Source organism: Crinia signifera, chromosome 1 (assembly GCF_055691185.1).
Source record: "Crinia signifera chromosome 1, ASM5569118v1, whole genome shotgun sequence".
NCBI lineage: Eukaryota > Metazoa > Chordata > Amphibia > Anura > Myobatrachidae > Crinia > Crinia signifera.
The window spans coordinates 355,700,782-355,721,820 of record NC_139217.1 but is presented as its reverse complement, the minus strand read 5'-3'; the positions used below and the strand labels follow the sequence as shown (position 1 = coordinate 355,721,820).

The following is a 21,039-nucleotide window of genomic DNA, read 5'->3' as shown; positions in this document are numbered from 1 at the left end:
GCCCATTCATTGTATGGGCTTTTTTTTTTATTCATTACTGACAGCTCCCGGCCGGCTCCCCCTGCCCGGCTCTATGCCGCCTGTGTCCCCCACAGCCCCCCCCCAGCCCCCCCTGCTCCCACCAGCAGCCCTGCTCGGTAGCCCCCCCCCCCCCCCCTGCTCCCCGGGTTTTTTACATGTGATAAATCGAGACGATTTATCACATGTAAAAAATGGCACATCAAGTGCCAATCTAATCAAGCAGCAGGGGAAGCTCAGGGTGAAGTCGGGGGCGACTTGTCCTAAGGACAAGTCGCCCTAGTGTATGGGGGCCTTTAGACCGTCAGTACCTGTAGTGTGATCACAGATAAGGCAGAGGTAGAAAAGGAAGTTAGGAAGTTAGACAGTTTCAAAACATTTGAGCATCAGTTCTATGCCATTTAAAACTACATGACTAAATGCCTGGAACTAATAAATAAAAATAAAAAACTTGAATATGTAATAAATGATTTATATCTACAAAAGGAAATAGCCTGGTATCTAGTTGTTTCCACACTGGTAACTATTTACCACCACACCTATTGCAGCTAAAAGCTACATTCTTTGCTGTTCTCGATCCTGCATGTAAAAGCACTATTACGTCTCCCAGTGGTTTTATTATTTCAATCTCCTTAGCTTATGCCTGAATAAGCTGCATAAATAATGAGAGGGACAACTGAATGGCCCTAAAAGGGGGTCACAGCCAATTTATTAATCAAATTGTAATTGTCATTAAGGGTGGCCAGAAGAAGCTGTGCACACCCTCGGTAACAGCCTCGCATAGATATTTGATTTATTAAATGGGATGGAATTCCTTCCATCCCTGCGCAACTTGGTTGAGCGGTACCATCCCCCTTTTCTTTGCATAGCACTGGCCCTTACTTAAAGATGGTGGTCAGGTCCCCCCTCAAAGGTAGCGACAATCTCACCACTAATAATGGAGAAATGCTGGCCAACCGCTATTGTGCCCCTGGAGGCCACTGAGAAGTACTGCTTCCCAACATTGGAACAGAGAAGGGAATGTGGCTTTTCCCCTTCCTATATATCGCCCAGCTAAGAATACCACCCCCTCTCCTATAGGCTAGCTACCCTGTTGTTCCTTGCAATCAACTCCTCAGACATCCCTCCTTTGAGACAGGTAGGAGTCTCATATTCTCGAAGCTTCTGGATTTCCTGTGAGATTCAAAGGGGGAGATGGGGAGAGAGTCCTACATGTGGGTGGAGCTACACAAAAGCAATAGCAGTTAGAGAAAGACTCCTAGAGGCTGACGTAGAGTTGTACACAAGATATAACTATGTATGTTGCTGTGTACAAAGGTAAACAATATCGTTCAGTGATGTCACTGGGACCGTATGAACATGCTATATAGCCAAAATCTACTTGCATGCTGGAGCATCAATAAAAATATTGAGTGTGCACACTCGAGTTTAAAAAAAAATAATTAAAAAATCGCTATTTTTGAGCAATATCTTTTAAATGATAGTGTGCATGAGGCTTAAGTGACTCTGCTTGAGAGTAAAATGTAAGTTGCAAATTGATTTATTTTAACAATGGTATCTACACTGTGACAGCTTCCGCATGTAGTGAGAGAGACCCAGCAAAGTGGCTGATTGGAGAGTACTACAGATGTACCATAGATGCAATGGAGAAATTCACCACCACCATCCTCAAACTACCATGGGGTTACATATCTAGCCTTTGTATAATAAGGAGACATTGCAGTTGCATACAGTAGATCGAAATCTAACATAACATAGATTTTGAAACAATTTACTGCTGCAACCAAAGTGAATTGTTTAATCTGACCGAGGAATGAATCTAAATTAGAAACAAATCAGTTTGGTCACAATATAAGAGATGGTGGTCACAAGATAAAACATCCCACACAACATCTGTGAAGCACAATTTATGAATAAAATATGTAAGTTCTATTGCCGTGAAACTAGGCTAGCAGTTCTGTGTGAAACTTCCAGTCCCACCCCAAGCGCCAGGCAACTCCCCCCTTGCTTGTCTTCTGAATGGGGCCCATCTCTATTATTTCACATGGATGGTTTCATTGACAGGGGGTCAGAGGTCATGGTGAGTGTACACAGGCCATGCTGGGAAGCACAGGCCAGACCCTTCCCCCTCTCAGTGCTCCCTTTGGGACATGGTGTAGACAGGTTATTTGTAACTCTCTGCGCACCAGTGTGCTCCATGATGCCTCAAAATGAGGGTGGTTCTGCTGCTAAAGAAGCACCGAGCAACTCAAATTGAAATGAAGAAAATATGCGTATTCTATATTTATGAGCATTAAATGAAAGCCTGAACTAATCTCTGGGCTGGTGAAATGTTTCTTTGTGTTTTTACCAAAATAATAAATTAGACACATAAGAAATTATTTAGTAACTTCACTTTTTACCTTAATATAAAGCATACTTGCCTACCTGGTCATAAACAACCAGCCAATCATCTCCTAAAAAAAAGATGATACAGCGCTTAGGTTTGACTGAAAAACGTTTATGACAACTGGTATCAAGTTTATGTACACATTTATTAAATATCAACATACACATATATGAATAAAATATAGAGAATAAAAAAGTGTAAAAAGTGCATATGCATATAATTGAATAAAAAATCAATACAATGTTCCAGCTTAACGAAATGGTTCCTTTTTTGGAAATGAGAGCTGCTTCCGTATTACCAATGTGGTATATATTTACCAGACTTGAAGATTTAAATAATTTGATCTCCTTGGATTGGAGTGGAAATGAACATGTCCCGAAATAATGCCCAGTGTGGATCCTGAATTTACTCAGAAAGAAGGTGGTAGGCAGTCTTGGGTATATGAATACCTGGCTGGACGCTGCAAATAGCTGAGAGTATGGGATCCAAGTTGGAAAAGTTGGTACTGGTCCAGATAAAGTTCTGATATGGTAAATGGTAGCAGAGCAGGAACAATAGGAGGCTCAGGAAGCTTAATGCGTTTCGACGCGTTACTTCAATCTTCAAGTCTGGTAAATATATACCACATTGGTAATACGGAAGCAGCTCTCATTTCCAAAAAGGAACCATTTTGTTACGCTGGAACATTGTATTGATTTTTTATTCAATTATATGCATATGCACTTTTTACACTTTTTTATTCTCTAGAGAATTCTCTATATTTTATTCATATATGTGTATGTTGATATTTAATAGATGTGTACATAAACTTTATACCAGTTGTCAGAAACATTTTTCAGTCATCTTTTTTTTTTTTTTTTTTTAGTTCTAATAAAGTTTTTGCACAAATATGTGTCTGAAGCAGAGATTCCCAAACATGATCCTCATAGGCACCCTAATGCATACCCTCCAACATGGCCCATTCCATAAAGGAAAAAATGCTCTGTTTCTGGACTTCCTTACCAGTGGCAGTTGCAGAGATGGGGCTGCAGCACAGTCCAATATTCAAAAAGGGGAGCCACACCTAATGCCACTCCAAACATCGCTGTCCAGGACTCACTGGCAGTTGATGTGACCCCCCCTCTTTGAATTTTGGTCTGTGCTGGAGTCCAACCTCTAACTGCCACTGGCAGGGAAGTCCAGGAATAGAGCATTTTGTACCTAATGGAATGGGTCATGTTGGAGGGTATGCTAATGGTCCAGGGTTTAAAGATATCGTGGCTCAAAGATCTTTTTTTAACACTATGGGGGAAATTTACTAAGTTATGAGTTCTGTTTTACATGGGATGTTGCTATGGGCAACCAAATAGAATTTACTTATTTATTTAGCACCTTCTATCTAGAAGATAATAAATAGTATCTGATGTGTTGGCCATAGCAACAGCTCATCTGAAATAGAACTCCCATCTTAGTAAATGGAACTACTTTCCATTTTGCTCTATCTTCCCCTCTTTTTTTGATAAAGTATTTTTATTTCACAGGTCATTAATACAGAACAGAACAGCAAATCAAGTATTGTGCATGCGTAACATTCAGTCAGGATCAAGCATTGGATATCAGAATGTACATATGTTCACATACATTATCATCATCTTACAATGTATTAAAGAATATAATAAAAAATTTCAATTGATAAGGAGAAATGGTATTGCCATCTTATTCTGGCTGAGTATCTAAACATTTAATTTTATTTATTTGAGTTTGAGAGAAACAGTAAAAAAGAAGAAGAGATGAAAGAGAGAGAGAGATCATTAGTCATTAATTAATTCGCATACTATGGGGTTCATTCCCAATTAGGGTAATATATCTATGCATAGTTTGGGTTGATCAGTTCTTACAAGTATATGAGCGGTATAGTTTCAGCGTCCACAGTCAACACCACAGCCCAGCAATGTATCATCAGGAGTGTGCTGAATGTGGAGACTCCAGCCACCTACCCCATATCTTGTCAAATTTGGGCAAAGTACCCCGAGACATGTATACATATTTTTCATGCTGTACCGTGGTGTTAACCAGAGCCTTCCACTCCGCCATCGTGGGTCCCGAGGTAGCCATCCAATGTCTGGCTATGACAACTTTAGCTAGAGAGCACAAATTGGTCACATATTGTCCCTCTGCATTGTTCAGTGATGTATTTTCCTTGCTTCCCAAGATGCACATCTTGGGCGTCAGAGCTTGCCCAGATATACCGGTTGATATAATAGCTGATTTAACCGTCCCCCAGAAAGAGTTAACCAGGGGACACTCCCAGAGGAGATGCCACAGGTTCCCCTGTGTGAAGCCACACTTTGGGCAGGCCGGGGAGGCCCGTCCACCAAATTTAACCATAGTACACGGTGTTAGGTATGTTCTGTGTATAATAAATAGCTGGACTTGTTGGAATCTTGCTGAGACCGTGGCATACCGAGGTGATGCCAGAGCCTCCTCCCACTCCTCCTCTTCAAAAGCACCCACATCTAACTCCCACTTGGCCTTTAAGGCGGGCAGCGAGTCTTTATGTAGAAAGGATAGCAGGAATGAATAGGCTAGAGAGATGGTTTTTACCTGTCCGAGGTTGGCCAGGAATATTTTTGCCGGGGAGGATAGTAGCACAGGAGGACTGCTATTAAACTGGGTGTTGAGGGCGTGGCGCAACTGCAGGTATCTAAAGAAGTATACCTGAGATAACCCGTACTCCTCCTTTAGCTGTTGAAAGGTTTTTAGCAGAGATGCCTCATATAGTTGTCCAATCGTCACCACCCCCCCAGATGACCACAGACTCCTGCCCGACAAGCAAGCGAGTTCAGACAATTTGGTAGAATGCCAGAGGGGAGCTCCAGGATCTATAGCCGTGTATCCCATCAAGGATTGGGCCTCCTGCCATATCTTGATGGCCTGGACCGCTAGTGGAGGGGCCCCCCTAGGTATCATCCCACCCAACAATAGCTGCGTGGGTGTGATGTCGGGACATATTTGGTGCAGAAAAGTGGTAGGGAGCGAGCTCTGGTCAGTGTCCTGCGTCCAGTGCCTAAGGTGCGAGAACTGGCCAGCATAATAGTACAGTCTGAATTGTGGTAGAGCCAAACCCCCATCAGTCCTTGGTCTAGTGAGAGTGCTGATGCTGATTCTGGGGCGCTTATTAGCCCATATCAGTGAGGATAGTAAGCTGTTTAGGTGTCTGAAAAAAGAGGCGGGTATGTAAACCGGGGATTGATTCAAGACATATGTTATCTTGGGTTGCAAGATCATTTTAACCAAGTTGACCCTGCCAATGACATTTAGGGGCAACTTGGTCCATACCGACAGTTTATCCTTAACGACGGACAGCAGTGGGTGTAGGTTTCTAGGGATAAAATCCTGACTGTTGTTGGTAATATTAATCCCCAAATATTTGAATTGGGGAACCCAGCTGAGTGGAAGAGGGGTGCCCGGGGCCAGCGGTGGTAGGCCTCTTAGGGGCATCATGGAGGATTTAGACCAGTTCACTGTGAGGCCTGAGAAACCGCCAAACTCCTCCATCAGCTGCAGGGCAATCGGTACTGACAGTCTATAGTCTTTCAAAAAAAGAAGTAAGTCATCGGCATAGAGTGCCACCGTGTCCGTCCTCTGACCCAGTTGGAGCCCAACTATGTCTCGGTGTGTCCTGAGGATGCAGGCAAGTGGTTCGATAGCTATAGCAAAAAGACCAGGAGAAAAGGGGGCATCCCTGTCTAGTACCCCGTCCCAGCGCAAAGGGGGGTGAGACATGGCTATTAACAGAGACCCTGGCCATCGGGTGGAGATACAGTAACTGGACCCATTTTAAGTATTGTGGGCCAAAGCCCATGCGTCTCATTACCTGCCATAGATAAGGCCATTCGACTGAGTCGAAGGCCTTATTGGCATCGAACGAAACAATAGCTGAGTACATTTCCTCCTCATGGGTGGCCTGAATATGTGTATACAGCCGTCTTAAATTTATACTGGTGGACATACCCGGCATGAAGCCGGTTTGGTCCGGATGAATAATGGTCAATATCACACTATTTAGCCGAATGGCCAGGACCTTCGCCAATATTTTGATGTCAGTAGTAATCAGGGAGATAGGTCTGTATGAGTCGGGATATTCGGGGTCTTTCCCGGGCTTGGGTATAACGACTATAACAGCCTCGGACATAGAGTCCGGTATGGCATTCAGGTCGAGGAGATCATTAAATAACTTCAACAGCTTGGGGGCGAATAAGTCCAAATGTGTCCTGTATAGTTCCACTGGGACCCCGTCTACGCCCGGAGCCTTCCCACTGGGAAAGGATCGGATCGCAGCCTCTAATTCATCAATTGTAAGCGGTGCCTCAAGGGAGGATTTAGCCTCCTCAGGCAGTGTGGGTAAGTCTATGCGGTCTATATAGTCGGTGAGTTCCCCCTGCGAACAGCTTAGGCGTGAGCTGTATAGCTCCTGATAAAAAGTGAGAAACACGTCCGCTATTTCCCGGGGGGATGTCCTCAGTATCCCGTCGGTGTCAAAGATTTGGGCCACAGAGTTGGCAGGGCGGTCCAAGTGTACCAGGTGAGCCAGGAGGCTGCCTGTCTTGTCCGCGTTCATGTAAAGTTTGTGGGATTTAAATAACAAGCTGCGTGCATTGCGTTCCTCCAGATGAGAAACCCAGGTAGTTTGTGCTAACTCCCACTTTGCCCTGGACTCCTCCGAGCCCTCCTCCAAGTGTGTGATCTCAGTGTGTCTACATTCATCCTCCAGTTCAATACCCTTAGCTTTGTGTGTTCGTTTAATAGAAGCAATTTTAGATATGAGGGTGCCCCTCAGATATGCCTTGAATGCTTCCCACACTACCGGGGCAGGGGCTGTGCCCGTATTGATATCAAAGTACCCATCCCACATAGTCTGGAGGTCTGCGGATTCTCCAATTTGTAATAACCAGGAGGGATGTAGTTTCCAGAAGGACTGTCCCCTCTGGCATTCCATCCCCACCGTCAGCATCAGAGGCGAGTGGTCCGAGACACCCCTCGCTTTGTAGCAGATGTTTTGAAGTCTGGGCAATACTGAGGGGGTGACTAGGGCTAGATCAATGCGCGAGAAGGAATTATGAGTTTTAGAGAAGCAGGAGTATTGGGTGGCCGCAGGGTGTTTTAGTCGCCAGGCATCCCTCAAACCAATTGACTCCACATACTTTGCAAAGCCCGTGGGGCGGTCGTCAGTAGGGACGGAGCCAGGGGGCCACCATCTGTCTAGCCGTTGGTTCATTAGCTTATTAAAATCCCCGAGGCATACTACTGGTGTGTCAGTGGATTGGGCCACATAAGCAGCCGCTTGTTTTAAGACATCGTAATTAAAAGGAGGGGGGACATAGACCGCCAGGACAAAAAAGGGCTGAGAGTATAATTTACATTTGAGGAAAACGTATCTACCCAGTGGGTCTGTTTTAACGTCTAGCAGCGCAAATTGTACTGATTTGTTAATTAGTACCGAAACCCCTCTGGAGTGAGTAGTATGGGAACTATGGTATGCCCATCCCACCCAGGGCCTGCGAAGGGACATAAGTCTATTTCCCTCCAGGTGGGTCTCAATAAGGCAGGTGATGTCCGAGCCGTACTGCTTAACCATTTTTAGAACTAGGGAACGTTTAACTCTATCATTTATCCCCCGGACATTCCAGGTTAAGATGTTAAGTTCCGTCATATTGAGTTAAAGGGCGCGGGCCGTAGAGAGCCGTCATGTCAGTGCTGCCACCTTGTAGACCTGAGTAAACCGCAACCATTGCTGCAAAACACGTCATACCCTCCAATTGTATGCATATCGAATCAATATACCTTGCATGACTAATAAAGAAAGAGAAAGAAGAAAAGCTAGAAGACATAGAAAGAACAATCCCAACAAAATACACCCCCTCCCTGTATACCTCCCCCAACCTAGGCATACTTGTAACCCTAACCTAGTAACTATGGAGACCAAGAAAGGTCAGCAATATCTACGAACTATGGGAGCAATCAGTTAATAGCTACCAATGCAAGCATCGGGGCCCCCTGGCTATCTATTGACCTTCGCTCGTCTAGAGCGACACCTATGCAAAAAACAGAATAAAATACACAACATTTAGTATCATTCCCCCCCGCCAACCCCCCCCCCCCCCCTCCCGCTAGGGCATAGTGAAACAGATCAATTGTAGTATATCTCTAATAATATTCACGTTGACCGGACAACATTGGAACCACTCTGGCGTCTTGGTAACTCCTGAAGATCGTATGAGAGAGTGGAATAATATGTCCATTTAGGTGTAAATCTAGTCCTTTTTCTGGCTGTTTGTAGGGGATCAGGCCGGAGCCAGCTGGCGAGCGCCAGGCGCAAATCTATCGAGCCAGGCTGCCACCTCACGAGGGCTGCTGAAGAATTTAGTCTCTCCCTCCGCCACCACCCGCAACCGGGCCGGGAAGAGCATGGAATAGGTAAGGCCCAAGTCTCGCAACCTACGTTTCACGGGGAAGAAAGAGGCCCTCTCCTTCTGCACCTCAATGGCAAAATCAGGAAACGTGGAGATGGTGACACCATTTCTAATCATAGGGCCTTTGGTGCGGTTCAGTCGCAGGATCGTATCGCGGTCTTTATAATGTAGGAGTTTGGCTATAAAGGTTCTGGGTGGGGCCCCCGGAGGGAGTGGACGGGTAGGGATTCTGTGGGCTCTCTCAACAGCAAATTGAGGGGTGAAGGATTCTCTGCCAAATGTCTCGATCAGCCAGGCCTCCAAGAAAGCCTCTGGCGCCGTGCCCTCCTCCTTTTCCGGCAGGCCAACGAAGCGGACATTGTTTCTCCTCAAACGGCCCTCCATATCCATTAGTTTATTCTGAATACTTGTGACCTGCTGTGTCAGGGTAGAGACTGTGGTTTTCATAGGATCTATTGCGTCTTCAACCGTTGAAACCCGGGTCTCCACCTCCCCCACACGTTCCCTAATGCGCTGCACATCCTGTCTAAGAAGGGATAGGTCACACTGCACCTTCTCCATTTTATCAGATAGACGTTTCTCAGTGCCAGCAATGGCCTCTAGGATTTGTTGTAGGGATGGGGGTGTAGGTGAAGTGTCGTCCGGGGGGGCCTCAGGGCCAGCTGGGACCCCAGAGCCCTGCCCGGAGTCCCCGGACGGTGCCGACGGGCCTTGTGCCTCCTGCCCCCTCGCAAATTTGGCCAGCTTTGCTGCAGAGGGGCTGTGATTCTGCTTCACCATGATGAATGGTGCCGGGCAAATATATACCCCCTCCTCAGCAGTGGCAGACTCTGTCAGTATGGGTTATAGTGCTGGATCTATTAGTGGGGTGCGAGGTGTGAGTTGCTGTGGGCCACCCTCACCACAGGTGGTTCTAGGCACTGGCAGTCCTGTATGAAACACCCTAAGCAGATGTAGCTAGCAGGGTATGTGAATCCCTTCTGAGGGGGCAGCTGCAGGCTTGTATGCTGTATATGTGCTGCGTGGAGCCCAAGATGGCGCCCGCAGCGCAGGACTCACCAGGAAACGAGTGGCCAAATGGAGGATGTCCCCCTCTCAGCGGGCTCCGCTGTCCAGCGGAGGGTAGAAGCGGGTGATTCACTCGTGGGGGTCACCTCCACGGCGCGGTCTCAGCTGCGGCAGTGTCAGGCGTCTGGGCGGATGCACGCTGCGCGGCAAGAGGGGTAGGCCGCAGTCCTCACCTCGGTCCGACGGGCTGGCTGCTACGCCGGAGCGGGATCTGCCGGGCGGGCGGCTAGTGTGGGGCACGGGTGAGTCACCGGGCAGCCTTTGACAGGGAAATCTGGTGTCGCAAGAGACACAGGATGGGGTTTCGGATGATTAGCCAGGGAGCTCCGTCCCAACGCGTCCTACCCGCTCGCCGCCGTAGCCACGCCCCCTCATCTTCCCCTCTTTTTAACATCTTTTACATAAACCACACAGCTAAAGAAACTTCACCAATTACCATACACCTTTCCACACTACCATGTTCTTGCCATATAGCTTTATTTGTGTTCACATAAAACTGTGCGCAGTGGGGCCAATCAGAGGCCTACATGTTATCAGACATTAGTCAATACAACAAACGTATGGAAAAACTAAAAATTTGCAGACCCCTATATGATAGTGAATGTTCCTTTTTGATTGTAGCACCAGCATATATATATACCATATACCATGTAATATGCACCTTACAGCCTGTATCCTCCTGGAAGTAGATTTTGTAACTGTTCTCCAGTCGGTGATAGTCAGTGTCACGTTGGATATTGTCTGTATGTGTTGTGTTTGTTTCATATCTCCTAATGAGGGCGAGAACAGCTTCGCCCAAACTTTCTCGTGTCCTGGCATAGTGTCACCACATGGCAAGGGATACTTTGTGCCCATTCATCAGAGGGCATCACAACAATGTTTATCCAGCAAGTGTCCTCATGGCTATGTAACAGCCATTGCTTGTCATTATTTTTATTACTGGATTAAAGACACACAAAAGTCTGACAACAGCCAAGACCTACATTTACTGTACACTATCAGATACAATTTTCCTTGTAGAGATAGTATGTAGTTATTAAAGCACACTATGATGTACAATAGTATGAGATTATAATTATTGGGGTTTTTTTGGTCACTGACCAAAGCTAAAACACAATACTAAAGTCTTATTAATGTAAAGAATAGTCAACATCAGTCAGAGTTGAATGTGCTTAAAAGCAAAGTATGATAAAATTACTAAATAAAATCATTTTGTTTAAAAAGTTGGCTGCACGTGCCATGGATGTTATTACTGTTACAACTGTTGGAGATGGCGGGGAATTGAGGGCGAAGGGTGGAAATGTCCATTGCTGCTGTGTTTAAACCATAGTAATCGCAACCCTTCTCGCATCCTTTACTTGGCAACGCTTTATAAGGGCTCCCAAACCAATGGACATCCATGTCTGCATCTGTGGTGGCTAGCCAGTCTGTGACTGCATTACCTGGTGTACAGCTGTGTCTCTTACTGTCTGGGGACTGAGACGCCCAATGTCAGCATCTGTAGAGACTAAAATACTGATTGGGTTTTCCATCTCAGTGTGGTCTCTAGTGTGAGCAGTGGAACGTCTGTATACAACCACTTTCAGCTATACGCCTGCAACACTCCCATAGCATGACCATAAGAAGGGTCATATTTGTGCGTCTACTATGTCACCTCCCAGTCACCATCCAGGACTGCCCTATACATTTTCAAGATACGTGCATCTCATGTGCTTCAATGGCAACTCTGGCTATCTGGAAACATGAGCAATGCAATATAACCTGCTCCCATGCACTCGACATTGGCAGTGTGTCAGGATCAGGCCCTGATCATAATGGCAGCCAGAGAAAAAAGGATACTCTTCTTTTCCTCTATTTGGAGAAATAGAGGCCGTTGCTATCCCCAAATGGCATCAGACTGTCAATCACTGACAGCCTGATGCTATCTGGTGTGCATGTGCAAAGTATGGAAGCAGCAACTACAAAAATGTAGGTATTTGTTTCCTAGCACGGCACCCATCGCATCGTATACCGTATACAATCGCATTGTATAAGCACCCTAATGGGTGTTTTCAATGTTAAATGGCCCCCCTATAAGATTATTAATTGTATAAGCACCGTATTGTGTGCTTACAATGTTAAAAGCACCCCCACACCACCCCCAGTATCAACACCAACTGCGCGTTGCGAGCGCAGCGGTACGCGTCCTCCAACCTTTTCATACCCCCCACTATCCACGTCGGCGTGAAGTTGATTTTATACAGTTTGGTGAGCGCAGCGAACCACCGAGCACGAAGCGTGGTGAGCGGACGCGGAATACATGTAAAGTAATACGCATCCCCTCGCGTGGCTCGCTGCGCTCACCAAGCTTCAGGCTCGGTGGCTTGCTGCGCTTGCCACACTATCTAAAATGAACTCCACGCCAACGTGGATAGTGGCGGTATGAAAAGGTCAGAGGACGCGTACCGCCGCCGTTTGCCATGCTTCGGGTTGGCGTTCATAGTGGGGGTGCATTTAACATCGTAAGCACCCATTAGGGTGCTTATACAATTAAAAATCGTATAGGGGGGGCCAAAGTCGCATTGCATCGCATGTGGCTATATGGCATGTGATGCGATACGATGCATAAGATGCCATACGATTGAAAATCGTGGGCGCCGTGCTAGGAAACAAGTACCAACATTTTGGTTTAGATTTAAGCCCGTAAAGCTCTATAGGTGCCCATACATGGTACAATTGCCGGGTGTGATGAGATATGCGTCCCATCGCACAGCTCAAAAAGTATGTGCTGCACATACCTTTTGTACTAGATTGCATCTCATTGCATTGCAAAATATATATATGTGACCTAGTCCAAATTGCATACAATGATTGTACCATGTATGGGCACCTTATGTATGTGACACACAGATTTATCTTGGCCAAAGGCGTATTAATGCATAGGGAAGTGGTTCCCAAGCTTTCATGAATGACAGTACCCTAGAGTACCAGCATTTTTAAAGGCATCCCCAGTAAAAGTTTCACACTGTTCACATAGTCTGCAGCTACACTTCTTGTTGCCAGTGTCTTTTCAGGCACTGTATTTGGAAATGGCGCATGCAGAGAAAACAGCAAAGGCTCGGGCACAGTGCCAGGGTCATTGGTATCACCTGTACTTTCTAGTGAAAGCCATCCTACCTCATAACCTGTGCCTGGAGGCTACTTGTATTCAACTTGTAAGCCAATCAGAGCTGCTGCCGGTACACAAGCTCTGATTGGCTCGCCCACCAGATAGTGCCACATTTCATATGGCTACCAGCATCCGTAAGTGAAGGAGAAAGGGTGCAGTGGGCTTCGAGGGGCAGCAGCCGCAGATCAGCGGAGGAGGTCGGGGGGGGGGGGGGGGGGATGGGCCCTTAATAGCAGCCCTGCATACAATGTAAACAGTAAGGCTGGTTTCACACACTCCGGCTCCTGCCGGACGGTGAAATCCCGCACGGCCAGGGAGCTGTGCCGCATACATTAGTTGTGAATGGACACTATTGTGTCCATTCACACGGGACGGCCCGGCCGCACGGCTGCAGCCGGATCCCACCACTGGAAAGGACGGCTGCCGGGCTGTGGCCATCCCCTCCATGAAGTACTGTGTGCGGCACGGCTCCCTGGCCGTGCGGGATTTCACCGTCCGGCAGGAGCCGGAGTGTGTGAAACCAGCCTATGTCTTCAAGGAAATCTTAAAGCTGAGGAAAATTTGAGGTTTTGTATTTCATTTTTTTTCTCTCTAAAAATTCAAGTTGTTTTCACTGGCATTTCATTGGTTACAAAAGTTATGTTTAAGGTGGAACAATGTCTGACATGACAAGCCTTGATTCCAGGCTTAGGGGAGTATTCAATTAAATTTAGTTTTTTCGACTAGCTGGGAAAAAAAACCGCACTAATTGAACCCCATAGTATTAAAGTGTGGGTGTTTTTCGCCCTTCTTGAAGCACCTTTTCACCCATGCCTATCCACTTTTTGGGGGCGCAAATTGACCTAGGTAAAATCGGGCAAAAATGCCTGCAAATTTGACCAAAAGTGGCCGAAAATACATGGATTGGTGTTTTTTTGCAGATGCCAGATTTTTTGAGCAATCGAAAATAGTCATGGGCATTTACTAGGGCGAATCCAATTCTCCCTAAAAACAGACAATAACTGCAGATACTTTGATTGTCAAAAAATCTGGCCATAATTGAATACCCCTTTTAATATCACACAACAAAAAAAACTGCTGGATTTACTTTTCCGCAGTAGGAAGGTGGTTGGTGCCAGCAGTGATGCCCAGTGGCATACAGTAAGTAAAGCCTACCAATAATTTCTCTTAGTGAATCATTATGTGTTGATGAGGGATAAAATAGAATGAATAATAATCTTATGGGGTCAATATTATTCTATGGCTATGCTTGGTGAGATGATGGCTTGGTTTTGGCTCAGATATTCCCCCCCAGTTTGGATCTGAGAACAAGGCCACACATCACCTTTCCAGGAAATACCAGCACTGTTTTCAGTTGGAATGTCTGTAACAAAAGCATAATGCCCAACATACAGAAAGGCTGGGCTGCTGTATATTGCAGTATTCTAGAAATGTCCAGAATTACAGCATTTGTAATCTTTAGAAGGTACATTCATTTTTATTTTCTTACAAATCCAAATTGTGGCTTCTAAAGAACTAGAGGTAATGCTGCTGAATGCTTCAAGCATGGCTGAAATTGTGTAAAAGGTTACCAGAAATTGTTTATTGGCTCATTCATTCACATTATTTCTGGAGTGGGTGAGCGAAGACAGATTCCTACTGTAGATTTCAAGGCGTTTGGCACCCAAAGCAAAGCAAGCTGCATTTAATGTAGGGTTATATTCATTTTCAAATAGAAAACCAGAATATACCTTAAATAGGACTAAACTTTTCTTATGTGATACCCTATCATTTAGTACCACCTCTGCTGGGAGGCATTGATCTATGACAGTATATACAATGGAAAGTTGTGTATGTTGCAGTGAGGTGCTGGTTTAAAGCCAAAGTAAACAGCCAAGGGACGCACCGAAGCATATGTAAATACGCAGACAGGACCCGTGTGAGAAAGTGTCCAGCCGGATCTGATACAGAAACATGGAGTGCAAACATAACATCCTGCCACATCCCATCTGTACTGCCACCACACACCCCCTGTGCCATCCTGACCTCATGTCCTAACAGAGGAGAAAATATACTTCATAGTACATGGCCAGGCACAGAAGCAACTTGCCTCCTGTAACTCTATCACTGCTGATGGATTTGTCACCCTTTTACTGAGATTATTTTCAGACGATATCGCTTGTCATATTCTAACATCAGTATCACTGACTGTTTTTTTTTTTTTTTTTTTTAATGAAGCACCACACAAATTATCCCTTTTTTTCTCCAAAAGACACAACTTTTTACTTTCTTTAATATTGCTAGGTTATATTCAGACATTGGGGGTTATTCTAGTTCACTCGCAAAGGCACAATCACTCTCTAATGGACAAAACCATATGCACTGCAGGTGGGGCAGATTCTGCAGAGAGAATTAGATTTGGGTGAGGTTTGTACTTCAAACTGATACCTATATTGCAGTGTAAAAATAAAGCAGCCAGTATTTACCCTTCACAGAAACAATAAAACACCCAAAACTAACTGCAAATTGGCAGGCCGAGCAATTATCGATAGACTGCACACGAGTATGGCTCATAGTCCACATGCGCAAGGCCATCCTGCGATAAAGTCCAGCTACTTTTCTTTTTATCGCTGGCCATACACAAGTTGATTAACAGAAAGCCATGTTTGGGGGTGGTAACTGGCAGTTTTCTGGCATTGTCAGGGAAAACGCAGTCATGCCCAGGTGTTTGAGGAGAAGTCATGTGATGTGTGCTCTGGCCCAGATGAGACTGCTTCTATCGCAGCCGCCGAATTAGTCCTGGGCTACGCACAGACTGCACATACTGGAAAAATAATTTGATGGTGAGCATTTTGTGAATGGATTTGCAGCTAATTGGCAATCCAGCTAATTTTCGCTAGCCATGCTAAGCAATTTAGAGGCTTGCACAGGGCGGGATTTTACTCTGGCAGGTGGCGTATACCTGATCACAGGGCTCTACAATTTAGTAGCCGTGCAATCAGGTCTGAATTAGGCCCAATAGCTGCTAAGGGGGCCCACAAAATGTCATATGTGAGTGTGCCTACATTCAAATGTGTAGTTATGGCCATGGCAGGATGGGATGCAGTTTAAATCCCGGCGGTCGGAATCCCAGCGTTCAAAATCCCGACACTTTCTCCCACCATGTGTGTCCACGACACCCATAGAGGGAGAATAAATTAGTGTGCCGAGCGTAGCAAGGCACCAGGCCCGCTGCTAGGCGAGCACAGTGAGCCCGCAAGGGGGGACGATCCACGTCCCCCCTTGTCGGGATTCCGGCGTCAGAATTTTGAACGCCGGGATTCCGACCGCCGGGATTTCTTATCAATCCCGGCAGGATACATAAATCCCTTCCAACCCACAGAAAGTACAATTTCTATTTTCCATAGCACAGGGTAATATTCTCTAGTAATCACGATCCAATAGCAACTCATGGGCCAGATATTATGAAAGAGAGAACTCCCCCATCCCTGGATTGTTTTGTAGTGCACGTGGTTTCCGGGAAAATGGGGTCCTACTCCACTGTTTCTGGGTCATCACAATTTATGCTTTATGGGCAGTGCTGGGGGCAGGCAGCAATTGCAGCAGAGCTGGGCCTTAAAGCAGGGAGGGGGTTAAGGGTAGGCGGCAGTTTTGGCACTGCTGGAGGCATGCAGAAGTTTGGGCAGTACTTTGAGCAGGCAGGTAGTAGTGAGGAAGCTGCCCACTAGACTACTGCCTGGTGCGCCAGGGATTGAGAGAGACATTGTCCAACCCTCTTGGGGCAAAGCTCAGTGTGTAAGGTTATCACTGCCACTCACTTCTTGGGGAGAGGCAGCCCCTGTCTGCTGGATCACAGCTGGATGTAATCTAGGTGAGCCCAGGAGTCCACCCCGCAGCCAGGACAGAGCACGCTACTGGCTGTAAGAGTATCTCATTACCTGGAGCCCTTGGATGAAGAAGCCCAATGCAAATTGGGCATAAAGAGTCATGTGCTGTGTGTAGGGAAGGACGGAGGGAGGTCTCAACGGGCAATTAGATGAGGAGACAGGAGACGCTGCTGGTAGTGATTGGTTGGTCACTCACAATGCATTCTGGTGGACCGCTCATTTAAAAACAATTAAGTACCTTATTGCCTGTTATGTATGAAATTTGCACTACAGTGTGTATTTGCGATCATTGGGTTTTGCCTGGTGATTCTTCCAGGGATATCAGTGGAAAGTGTAACTTAGGGGACCCAATTATCAACAATTTTAGATGTCCCTCAACTGCCATTTTTCAAATAAATGTTATAGAGGGTACACACGGTGAGATATGCACTATTTTTATATTCAATGTTGCTTATAGAAGCAAAATCGAATCAAAATCGAATGCACATCAAATGCTTTTAGCAGCATTCGATGCAGATTTGATTCCAATGCGCGTTCACGTTTAGTGGAAATCGAATCTAGGCAAGACTATATAGTAGAAATCGAATGCCAGATCAAAGCGAATTCCACAGCAAACCGTGTGTACCCACTATTAGGTGCGAGTTGATTGGGTGGAGCACCATTAATTGTGCTCAATGAATTTAAAGTAGCTAAAACTTTGATAAATGGGCTCCTTCGTCTCCCCTTACATGGACTGATCAGAAATGTTATATATTTACTTTACGGTCTACTTATACAGGTTGAGTATCCCGTATCCAAAATGCTCGGGACCAGGAGAATTTTGGATAACGGATTATTCCGTATTTCGGAATATTTTAATATTTCAATGATGTATTTTGAAGTATCTTGCATTTATGCTGTATAAACACATAATATACACACAAATATATTTTATTACCACATAAAATACACACAAACATATTTTAATTGTTCAAAAAACAAGGTTTCAAAACGTGAAACAAAATGTGTGTACTATCTCAGCACTGAATTTGAATGCCAAGCAATCATTGTCTTGCACATATATAGTGCCAGTTACATAGCATGTCCTCAGTGATGCTGTTACATATGTCCCCAGTGAGTTTTTAGCAAAAAAAAAAAATTTTTTCACTTTCTGGAATGTCCGTATTTCGGAATAATTCGGATAACGGATATTCGGATACGGGATACTCGACCTGTATACCAAAAACATGTTGTATGTACCATGATTACTGTTTTATATCATTATTAAAAGGCAAGTGAGTTCAGAGTTCGGACTGTATCTATGGCAACAGACATCACAGCTTTTCCTTTGCATAGAGGTGTGCAGGAAATATTGTAATGTTGCTCTCCATTGATTTGTGCACATTGACAAGAATTGAATTGCCCCATAAGTGTTTCCAAAACATGTAGCTGAACATGGTGCATGCTGGTTCTATGTCACATTTTAAATATGTTTTGGTGAACTGGGTGAGCAGCTGGCCTAAACAAAAATAATTGAAAGGCCACAACACAAGCTGTCAGCTGGGAAGACTTGTCAGCAGTGTATAAATGGCTTCCCCAACCAGATGCTGGAACTTTTAGTTTTAAGAACTGGTTTTGAATTTTCTCTAACTTCAATATAGTGACCGCTATCTTTTCTCTGTCTTACAGTCTCCCACTGTGTGGTTGGCCCATGGGGGGCATGGAGTGAGTGTAATTCTGGCTGTGGAATCGGGAGCAGAGAGCGGACACGACAAGTGATTGTGCCCCCTAGGAGTGGAGGAAATCCCTGCCCAGACCTCAGACAGCGCCGTGGCTGCTATGCAGATGACCCCACATGTCATTCCTCCAAAGGTTATAATATATGTCTGATACTGCACTTTGGGACATATTGTCATTTATGATCCTGCACTAAGGCATTTACTACGTTCTCATTTCTTTTCACAGAGGTGGCCAAAATTTTGCCAGATGCTTTTAAAAGGAATTCCAGGGACCCATGGAAAAGTAGCCACACCAGACCAGCTGTAAGGACCCCAAGGTAATAATTGCACTGTGTTAAATATGCAGCCAATGCGTGGTCCCGCTAAGTCAGTATCGCCAAGCAAAATAGATTGTGCAGGCAAGGCTTTCCCCACAGGGATGATTGACATCATCGCTGTCCATACACGCTGGGCATAGTCGCCCAGTGTGTATGGACCTTAAGTAATGATAGTCTATGATCTAGTCAAAATTGCCTTGCCTGCACAGTCAAGATATACTAAGCAATCTATGCTAGACAATTTTGACTAAGCAGGAGTCTGCAATAAGTATGTTCTAGTATGGTCAAAATGGCTTCAGAATCGCTGATGCATTTAATGAAATTGCTTAGTCAAAATCGCTTAAAGTCGCTCACCAGCAAAAGTCGCTCCGTGTGTACACCCCTTAAGCCTACTTAGGGGTAAATTTACTCAAACTTCTAAAAATGAAAAGAGGTGATGTTGCCCATAGCAACCAATCAGCTTATTCCTATGGTCTCTCTTGTAGAATGTATTTGCTTGTTTGTAGCTCTACAATAACAACATTTATGGATTGGTCCAGCCACAGTAACATGACTGATAAAGCCGGGTTGTTGTAGCTTACAGTGGTGGTATGGGGCCCTTTACATTCAGAACTGATCTGAGAAATGAGATTCACCTGTCATAAAACTAATGGTCTTGTAAGCAGTAACGTGACAGATGATATAACATGTTTAAATAATAAAGAAAGACATATACAGCAAGAGGTCTGTTCTTCTGTAGGCGCCTGTCTCGGTCATGTAGAAGCTTTGGAACGTTTGATGACCTGGTACAGCTCAGGATGGATACATCCATTAACCTATGATTAAGTGTCTCTTACATTTTAATGATGTACAGACACACACAAAATAAGGAGCAGAGACGTGCAGCAGCGTGAGGAAAGACTGTGCTCTAAGGGTCAGGCAGTGCAAAGTTATGGTACTGTAGGAACAGGAGAGCAGCCTTATATAGGAGCATCAAATCAGGGTTTGCATAATCCAGAAATGATGGCAAGGTACATAGCTAGCCCTTATTATCATTAATAAGGGGAATTATCATTAATTGTAAGCCATATATGAGCAATACACATAAACAGTATGAACCTATTGGTGGTGTATAGTCATGTGAGCTCACTGCTGAAGAGTATGACTATAGGTGAAGTAGATGAGCCCAGGGTCACTGAGATGAGTCTATCAGCTACGGTAGTTTAGTGCAGATGTTGCACACAGCTGGCCATGCATTCATGTCAGGATGCTGAGGAGAGGCAGGTGTGGAGAGGGTGGTTAAGGCTCTCCTGCACTACATAGGTTTTATTCAGTGATTTTGATGATGTTCTGGGAATCTTGGCCTGGCTTAAGCCCCGTACACACGGGGGAGATATAGTGCTCAGTCATATATTGCTGAGCAATATATGGCTGAGCAATATATTGCTCAGTTTCTCCTTTTCATCAGATGAAAGGGAACCTCTGCCGGCGGTGAGTGATTAGAACGGCGCTGAAAACGGGAGAGCGCGCCTGGCGATTTTATATATGCGACCATATTTCCAGCGATTTCACCCCCACACCCCCCCCCCCCCCCCCCCCAGCTGTTGTGGAAGCTATACAGGCCCTGTGATGAGGTATCTGGCTTTCTGTATAGAATCTCAAAAATGCTTATGAAATGTAGCCTGACTTTCATCAGGGTTCTAAGTGGTCTAACCATCACATGCTTGAACAAATTACTAGTCACTGAGTACCTGCATGAGATGGTTTATTTGCATATCTATACCTGTGATGCTTATAGGTCATTTAGCTAGTTTGGTTTAAAAGCTATGGTTCTTGGTTCACATGTTAGGTAAAGTCTCCTATACTCGGGTCTTAGTGTGTTAGTACTTTAATTGCGGAAGACATTTTACTTAAGGAAATCTCTAAAGAAGACTTTATTATAAACCTATGCAACATCTGCATGTTGGTTTGAAAAGTGAATATGTCAAAATTGGTGTGAAAATTGCAAAGAAAAACTTTTTTATTCATAATGACCTGTGATGTTAACCTTATATAGGACATATCTTTTTTACATAACATTTTTT

At 45.0% G+C, this 21,039-nt stretch overlaps 1 protein-coding gene across 1 annotated transcript in view; it reads left to right on the top strand.

Moving 5' to 3' along the window:
* The window catches only part of LOC146009013 (somatomedin-B and thrombospondin type-1 domain-containing protein-like), a 50,406-nt gene that overhangs the window by 22,912 nt on the left and 6,455 nt on the right, over positions 1-21,039 (top strand). Inside the window, exons 2-3 of the mRNA XM_083148975.1 lie at positions 18,610-18,792; positions 18,886-18,976. Of these exons, the coding sequence (XP_083005101.1) occupies positions 18,610-18,792; positions 18,886-18,976 (274 nt within the window). The remainder of the gene's footprint in view (positions 1-18,609; positions 18,793-18,885; positions 18,977-21,039) is intronic.